This window comes from Poecilia reticulata, linkage group LG18 (genome assembly GCF_000633615.1).
Source record: "Poecilia reticulata strain Guanapo linkage group LG18, Guppy_female_1.0+MT, whole genome shotgun sequence".
Lineage (NCBI taxonomy): Eukaryota > Metazoa > Chordata > Actinopteri > Cyprinodontiformes > Poeciliidae > Poecilia > Poecilia reticulata.
This window is the reverse complement of record NC_024348.1, coordinates 21,763,712-21,772,896: the sequence shown is the minus strand read 5'-3', so window position 1 is coordinate 21,772,896 and position 9,185 is coordinate 21,763,712. Positions and strand designations below refer to the sequence as shown.

Here is a 9,185-nt window from a genome sequence, read left to right as displayed (position 1 = left end):
AGTAGATGTTCTGATCCGCTCTATAAAGACCCGACATGCTTATGTGAAGCGCCGAATTCGGTTCTCATTGACGTGATAAACATTCCATCATTTTGTTCCTGAACTCGACACCAGGCCGGGTCCAACTACTTCTACAGAACTCGGTCCGAAGTGTTTGTCTGATTGGTCAGAAGTTTGTTGCCGAGTTGTATGCAGACGTTGCTCAGACAGACATGTTGACATTTCTCTCCAACTAATCCGCTTCCACTGTAACCGCAGGAGGCAGAAACGTTTATCTGACGCAATGAGGAATTATGTAAACTTTTATGATTCTTCACTGAGTAGCTCTTATGAAAACATGACTGGTGAATGGTTAACAAGGCCTGGATGGAAACTGTAACGTCGTTCATGGATTAGTCTGTTTGCAGAACAGTTTGGTCAGCGCCGTTGTATGGGAGGTGTGTGTAAATGCAAACATGCAGGAACCGCATGACTGCCTGTTTGGATTCGGATGAGCCTTATGGGTCCCACCCAGAGCAAAGGGGTTTTCTATGGGCAGCTGCACACAGAGCTGGATCAGGGGAGACCTGAAGGGGCTGCAGGCTGCAGGAGGGTCATATGGTGGGTCTGCATCCTGCAGGACCAGGACTGGAACACCGAGGCTCTGCTGCAGGACATCTAGCTCTGGTTTTAGCTTTTCTTCTTCTTCACCGACTCATCTGTACCTGTGCATCAGGACAGGTGTGAGCAGGAATGTAAGAAAAGCTGGTTTCAGATGTAGCGTGTGCGTTAAATGCCTCCTGCGCCCGCCGAGGAGCCTGTGTGTGATGTCTACATGTGATGGCCGGTATGTGAGCTCAAAGCTAAAACCTGTGACCAGGCCAGGCCTAGAACCTGTTTCCAGACCGTAGAAACTGATGTTACGGATCAAAACTTCTATTCCAGCTGCTGCTTTTACCGGTTTAACCTGGAGAATCTCTCCTCTGAACAGACTTTCTGTGCATCTCCTGGCAGCATCCTGTTTACAGAGTAACGGGGAATTAGGCCTAATGAAGTTAGAAACACGGGAATTCAATTTCCACAGATTAGAGCTGATTCATCAACACGAGGCGGGCGAGGAGGAGCTACACGCCCGAAAACACACGTGATCCAGACACACTCCAGATTATCAGTCAATGAAAGTCAGATTACGCTCAATAAAGACCGTCAAACGTTAAATAAGCTTCACATACATGATGCAACCTGCTTATTCTGTTCACTAATAAATAAACCATGTTTAATCACATTTAATCAACTAAATTCAAGTCTCATAAAGATGCTTAGATAAACATTTTTAACACTAAAATAAAACGCTTTAACAGATATCAAACAAGGCTATTAAAAGTTTTATGTTTTATACATTTAAAATAATTTAAGGGAACTTGTTTTAATTTTAGAGTTTTAACATGCAAACATGTTTCTGATGCAATGAGGAATTGCATCAGAAACAAAAAAATCTCAACATGAGATTTTTAAACACTTTTACAAAATAACAGAAAATAAGTGACTATATTCACTTTCCTGCAAATGCAGTTGTAGAGCAGGATCACCCATTTTTACAGTAAAATATTTACCTGTTGTTTTCAAGCTAGATCAATCAAAATAGTCCCAAACAAACTTTTGTCTTCTTTAAAAAGTGCCTCTAAGTCAACTTATCGATCGCTCAAGGTTTGCTCGGAGACTTTAAATGGACTTTTTGTTGTTTTTCTGAGTTTCCCTTGAGTCCTTCATTTTGAAATTACGACATGAAGCTGAATCCAGGAAAACACCTGTCGACCACAAAACTTAAACTTTTTGCGCGGGTTTCCTTTCCATTAACTAAAACGATCTAGAATAATTGATGGTTTTCTTCTGGTAATAAGGTAGACAGAGATGTACTCACCGCTTTCTGAAACAATCTCACGTCTTCTTCTCGGAAACGTGAACTTTTCTCCTGGTTCCCCTTCGTCCTCCCTCCTTTTCTCCGCTGGCCGTGGTGAAGGAGAAGCCCCGCCCCCACCCCGTGGCTCGTGCCCGGCTTTCTTCCATGTTTAGACTCCATATATGGTTCGTTTACTTCCGTTCCCAGGCAGCGCTCTCCCTCTCTCTCTCTCTCTCTCTCTCTCTCGGTTTCCGCCCCGCTGACTCACCTCTGCGCATGACTCACCTGAGCTCGGTTTCACTCGGAACTTTCCGGAGAGAGCGGAGAAATACGGAGCTAGCTGAAAGCTAGCAGCGGAGTTCGGGCAGATAAATCTAAAATATTTGTCATTACCCCAAATTATTTGTTAAACTTGAACTTTATGGCTCATTTGGAGTCAGTATTGTAAACATGGAAATGGTGTGTATTTTTAACTGAGTGATTTAATAAATATGAAAAAGTATTAAAATGTCTGACAGTGCCTGCTAAATACAAACAATCTGAATGCCGTTTTCCTCTCATTCGTGTCTCATTAATGGGTATTTTCATTCCAAACAATCAGATTTTACTTTTGAAAAACAGTTATTTGTTATTTCTGAACTTTTAAAACATTTTTTCATTTGCTTATTTTCTTATGGATGAATATGTTTATGGTGTTGTTATAGACAGAGGTGGGTACCAAAAATGTGTACTCAACTAAGAGTAGCAATACATCATCATATTTTCACACAAGTAACGTAGTTATCCAAGATATTACTCAAGAGTAAACAGTGTTTGGTAAAAAGGTGACTCAAGTTGAGTAACTAACAGATCTGAACATCTGATGTAATAGTTAAAAATGATGTCATCCTACAGACGAAAAGTATTACATGCACCTTCTGGTAATTTAAAGATTAAAATGGAAAAAAAGAATGTAAATACGGAATTATCATAATTACAAATGAACAAATTTAGACTGAAGAAACACTTTCCTAAATCAATTTCTTTCAATATGTCGGAACAGGGTAGACTACAACCAGTCATATATGGTTTACTGCAGCTTCTTGACCTTAAAATGACACAACAGGCTCAGCAGATTGAAAATAACATTAGAACAAAGCTTGTGAACAAACAAGAGGTGCAGTTTTTTTAATGCTCAAAAGGCTGTAAAATAGCATTTTATCACCTCGTTCGCTCAAAACAAAGCATAAACAAATCTTAAATCATCGTAAAACCCAGGCTCTGACCGATGAGTTAAATGAAACACAGCAACTGTAAGAGGTTCCCTTCAAAAATATAATAAAATAAAACTTTGTGTAATTTAGAGCTCTGATCTGCAGAGTCAAACATGCCGTTTAACTGCAGTAAGCTGCTTGTTTGTAGTTAAATCAATGAGATCTATGCAAAACATTGGTGTAAAACATGCTACAACGCTGTTTGAAGGCCAACATGCAAAACAGGGTTGCTAATGCAAGTTAGCTTGGTCAGTTGACAAAAACAACTGACGTAAAAAAAAAAACATAAATCAACTAAATAAGTTAAACTAAATCTAAATTAAAACTGGAGCATAAATCTCCAGATCCAACTTGTCGTCTGACTGGTTTGGGGTTTGTAGTTTGTCCAATTCTCCACTAGGTGGAGCTAATTGTTCATTACATCAGTTCAAGCACATCCATGTCCTGCTGACCTGGCCTTCAGAGATCAATAAACATTTTATTAACTGTTTATTAGTGACTTATGTGGTTGAAATCTCAGATAAATATTTTCATTTCAGATTTTATTGGAATTTTATGTAATTGACAAAAAAAGTTTAATTCATAAAATAAATCTTTTATGGATAAAAAGTTGAAATCTGAATTAAATGCACTGATTTTTGTGGTTTTATTGACTAAATGTGAACAGGTCTTTCACAAGGCGCCGTTCATCATGCAGTTTGTTTTCACTCTGTTCAATGAAATACGGTGGGTATCAAAACGTAAGCCTCTGATTCTCCTGTGGTTAAAAGTGGAGGTATGTGACCTATGACCTCTGGCAACGGAYGGCGCTGATGGAGGCAGACAGCTGACAGAAGGCGGACTGGAGGCGAAACCACTCCGCTCCACGCGCGTTCTGCAGCGGAGCCAGCCGAGCGTCAACATGGACAACATGGAGAACCTGTTCAACCCCAGGTACCAAACGGCTTCCGTCACCGACAAGCAACGCTTCTCACATCACGCTGCTCTGTTTCATTCCCAGATGTATCTTAAAAAGTAGCACTAGCTCACCTTTGTTTTCCAGATTAAGTCTTAGAGTAGGAACATTTTGGCCAACATTAGAGCAACAGCAGGTCTGGGTGTTTCATTTTTTCTGAGTTTCTTCCTCCTCTCCATGTGTTTCCCGGTCATTTCTGACTCTGTTGTCAGTGTCGTTACTGTACGTCCATGTGAGTGAGCTCCTCCAGCTCCAGGTATTTTTAGCACCAGGCCTGTTGCAGCTGTTGTGTCTCTGCCTGTCAGGAGCTCTGAGTGGGTTTGTTTAGCTGCCGTGGGAGGACGCAGGAACGGTTCCCACAGGACAAAAACACGCATCGACAGCGTCAGAAGCCGCCGTATTTAAAACTATATTTTTATTAATCACCAACTACATTACTCTGTTAATCCGAAATGTTAATAAACAACAAACATGCATGGTTACGGGAGTAAACGTGAAGTTTTGGCTTTGTCACCTTTTCTGTTTTATCCACAGTTTTCTCTACAAGCTGCTGTTTTTTTTATCTTTAAGCAGTTATGAGGCACAAACCTTAAACTGCTGCTGCGTAAGTTACTCAGCAGGTTGTTGCTAGGTAACCAAAGAATAAATGAGTTGCTAAGCAACAGAAGAGTGAGACAGTGAGTTAGTTGATGCCATAGACATAATATGAGTAGACCCCACATTGGCTGCTCCGGCGCAGGACATACGACGGCCATCTTGGAGAGGTCGTCCCTCCTACTTTGTTCAATCAAAACAGCAGAAGATGCCTCAGTACTGAGGGATATTGTTGTTCTGATAGATGGACTATTGGTGTGAGGGCTCCACAGACAACATTTCACAAGTAAGATGGACACATTATTGTGTATATTTTGTGATTAGAATATTACTTTACTGTATTTATGTCCACCGGCGAGATACCAGCTAATATTAGCTACAGTGCTTGGTGTAATACGGGTTCAGCCGCTATGAAGGATAACTGAGATTCTGTAAATCTAAAAAAATTAATTATTCTCTAACATTGACTTAGATTATCTGACACAAGAGCCTATATTAGAAATGAAACAATGTAACATATATTATAAAACTTATATTATGTGTTATAACATTCAAAAAAATAAAGGGAACACTTAAGTGTTCACTTAAGTGTTTAAGTGTTCCCTTTATTTTTTTGAGCAGTGTATGTATATACGTATATACTTTTTTTTTTTCAGCCGACAATTTCTATCTTCAGAGATTCAGCAGCTGAGATTGAGTCCAAAATCCAATGCCAGATTCACAAACTTTGCTGCCTCCCAAGGCAGCAAAGTTTACACAGGTGGTAAAGACCATTATTTATATGTAATTCTTTCACTAGTAAGATACATCCCAAATCTTTCGTTTTTGTTTTGAAAGTTTCATAAAGACATGATGTGAGGAAGAAGAGGGAGAATCTATAAAGAGAGACRGATTCACTGCAGCACGGATGAATCTGGCATTGGATTTTGGACTCAATCTCAGCTGCTGAATCTCTGAAGATAGAAATTGTCGGCTGAAAAAAAAAAGTATATACGTATATATATATATACACTGCTCAAAAAAATAAAGGGGACACTTAAACACTTAAGTGAACACTTAAGTGTTTAAGTGTATTATTCAGTATTAATCATTATTATATAAATATGTATTGATATTACTAAATAATTTATTAAATAAATTATGAATGGCTGTGTGCTCTGTAATATTCTCATCATACATTAATATCAGAATATTCCATCCCTATTCTATTGTTATAGCCACTAAGCACATTTAAATATGCTGAACTATGTATTAAAACATACTTAAATAATACAATTGTTTATAAATGTAGCTTTGATAGATGTTTGAATATGGTTTCCAGAAACAAAGTAGCGTGTTATGATCGATTAAATGCGCTGATACGCCATTGTGCTGCTAAACACATAACGCTGAGTGGAGAGGTGGACCTCTCCAAGATGGCCGCCCTAAATCTCGTCAGCGACAATAGGCGAGAGCGGCCATTAGGGTCTATCCTTATATCATGTCTATGGTTGATGTCACCAGCTTCGATCTGCTAGCTGTGAGAAGCTAAGTAGCTAAAGCCTTTCCTCTGTTTACATCTCCCAGAAGGCTGTGCGGTTCTGGATCGSAGTTTAGTGAATATTCTATTGTTATTGATTTATTCTTAAATCTGCTTTTGAGCTCATCTTGCCTAAATAAAATAAGCTGCCTAATAATTATGTATAACTCTTTGTTCATCTGAGGTCCAGTAGGTTGACTTCACAACACACACAAATAAAAAAAATAAATAATAATAAACGGAATTGGGAAACAGATCTGAGACAAATACGCGTTCATGCAAATTTCACAAGGACAAATCTGAAAAATTTACCACTTATTTAACCACCGGAAGTCCTTATATACCGCGTGCTGGTCGTCAAAACTTTATGCGCTTTGTTTGTACTTTATATACGTATTTTAAATAATTGGAAAGCTAAGGCTCTTGAGGTTCTAACAAATTATACAAATCATGGGGCACAGTAACTGTAGAAAGTGAACAGTTTCGTCAAACAACTAAGAAATGCAAAATAACGTCCAACTCACCGCCCAAAGTCTCCATCATTGACAGAACAGAAAAATCTCGAACAAAACTGTCTTTTTACGTCCGCAGTGGTCCAGTTAATCTAATCCGGTGAAGTTTGTTAGTCCGCAACAAGTCTGACGTCCACAATCTAASATAATCTGCCACTGAAACCATTAAAAATTTCCTTCGTATCGAACTTTCTCTCAAATTTTAACCAATTTCCGTTAGCATGCTAATTTTGTCGCTTGGAGGGTATGGCAGGCCGATTTGACATAAAATCAGTTTCACCACACCAACATTCCAGACATCTGAAATCGGTTTGACTAGATGTATTTGTAAATTAAGATRGCTCTAATTACATTCTGACTAATTTAAATGACATCGGAWTGTATGGAAGCTTTAATTCAACATATCTGCAATTAATTATTGACCATCTAAACTATATATTTCAGATATCAACAATTATATGATGACTAGTCAAAGTTACAATATCTCACCTTTTATCCGTAGCTACAATTTCAAACTGCAGTTCTGACTAGACAAAATTCTCCAAATGAATTCCCGATATCGTTAATTAAACAGCTTTTCTATGAGAAATATTCAGAATGAAATTTCAGACTCGTCACTGAAATCTTGAATTTGTATTCTGTATCATTTTGAAATATCAACAAAATAATGAAACGTGTAGAAAACTTAAAARATATTTTTGAAAATGTTCTATTTTTAGTTTAATGAGCTGTCAGGACTCTTGTCTTTCCAAAGCCGTTTTTAAGTTYGTTGTGTTTGTCGGAGGTGAATAAGTAGGAAATAATTTGCCCATTTCTGAAACAGACTCTGCATGAGTTCTTCTGACATTTTATGATCATTTCATGCAGGAAGCTCTCGCGCTCATTCATGGTTTGATAAAAACAAACCTTTCTGGTCCGTTAGCTCTGACCTTTAGCTGCCCTGAGGCAGGCAGCGTCCGCTCAGATCTCATCTAAACATAAACATCTGATCCGGTCGTCTGGGATCAGATGACCGGATTGTCTCATTTGAATAATTATGTTTGCCTGAATATTGTTTCTGTTGGTCTGTAACCAGACTGATGGCATCTGAACCTGACAGAAAAGAGCATTTTAAATAGACATCTTTCCTTTTATGTAATAAAAAAAATAATTTTTTTATTCAAATACACTTATTTTAAAATAAAACGATAAACATTTCAACCACTTCTACAAAAATTATCAGTTTATTTCTTTAAGAGGGGAAACAGTTAGTGCTAATAACAACGCGCCAAACTGAAAACTGCTGCTAATATTTCAGATTGGCAGAAAACCTTTGACCTCTGACCTCTGTCAGCACACGGTTTGTTTTATTTGATGTTTTTTTTTTTTCCAGTCTGGCAGCGGCTCTGAAGAAACTGGACCCAGATGATGGAGAGCAGATCATGGAGTACTTTAAAACCCACGCGCTGCTGAGCAGAGACAAAGCCTGTAAGACCCCAAACCCTGAGAGTTTAATGACATCAACAGGTTAGAGGTCAGAGGTCAGCTCAGATGTGTTCATTATGAACATAATCCCACATTAATTTCAGGCTTTTAAAGCCTTTCAGCCGGGTTCAGGTCGCCCAGAACCTTAATGTTGACTGAAGCCAGTTTGGTTCTGGTTCTGTTGGGAGTCCAAACATGTTGGTTCTGGATGTTGAAGACTTTGAAGGCATGACCAGATATGCTTGGTGATTATTCACCAGTAACTCTGGTAACAAAACAGCTCTAACAAAATTATTTACATTTTAATTGGATTTCTTGCTTAACAAGAAAAAAAAAAGCGCATTTACAAAATTTTATTTTATTTTTTACCTTTTGCAGAATATCAAAGACGATCTGAACACATTTGTGATTGAAACTTGGCTCCTGTGGATCATTTCTAAAACACCACAACTGATTTAGTCAACTTTGAAGACTGATAGGTGACAGCAATGTTGTTCCTTATTTGTTTTTGAAAGGATGTAATGAATTCCTGCTTCATGTTGTCAGACAGGAACTATTTCATTCTGCAGGTCTGGCATTTCCACTAAAATGTAGCTAATCAGAAACATGCGAATTTTTAACAAACTTTAAAATGACACAAGAAAGAAAATGCAAAAAAATAAAAGTGCATTTTGTCTCATGATGGCCAGAAACATAAAAAAAAGTAAGGAAAAAAATGAATAAAGAGTCAAATATACTATTTTCACTCTCTTGTATTTCCCACACAGCGCCACCTTGTGGATAACATGATATCGTGTGTGTTGCAGTGCTGCAGGCGTCGGTCAGAGAGCAGAAGAAGCTGCTGGTTGAAAACGGCAAACTGAAAAAGGACATCGACCAGCTGAGGGGTCAGCTGCAGGACAAGCAGAGGAGACGCACCGGTACGGACTCTGAAAGAAACTACCGACGATTCAACAGCTTCAACGTTTACACCACCCTAAATAACATCTAAACTCTTTAACATCACCCT

At 38.4% G+C, this 9,185-nt stretch overlaps 2 protein-coding genes across 4 annotated transcripts in view; one reads left to right on the top strand and one right to left on the bottom strand.

The window, feature by feature from the left end:
* LOC103480961 (phosphatidylcholine:ceramide cholinephosphotransferase 2-like) overlaps window positions 1–6,941 on the bottom strand; it is a 15,815-nt gene extending 8,874 nt beyond the window's left edge. Inside the window, exon 1 of one of the 2 annotated variants that reach the window (XM_008436177.2) lies at window positions 6,725–6,941. The gene's annotated coding sequence lies outside the window, so the exon portion shown is untranslated. Of the gene's footprint in view, window positions 1–1,900; window positions 2,010–6,724 lie in introns of those variants that run through there. The other variant, XM_008436176.2, reaches the window with a different exon arrangement.
* LOC103480960 (aminoacyl tRNA synthase complex-interacting multifunctional protein 1-like) overlaps window positions 3,922–9,185 on the top strand; it is a 9,531-nt gene continuing 4,267 nt past the window's right edge. The window contains exons 1-3 of one of the 2 annotated variants that reach the window (XM_008436174.2): window positions 3,922–4,065; window positions 8,085–8,179; window positions 8,983–9,096. In XM_008436174.2, coding sequence (XP_008434396.1) covers window positions 4,034–4,065; window positions 8,085–8,179; window positions 8,983–9,096 — 241 coding nt within the window. In that variant the 5' untranslated portion in view covers window positions 3,922–4,033. The remainder of the gene's footprint in view (window positions 4,066–8,084; window positions 8,180–8,982; window positions 9,097–9,185) is intronic. The other variant, XM_008436175.2, reaches the window with a different exon arrangement.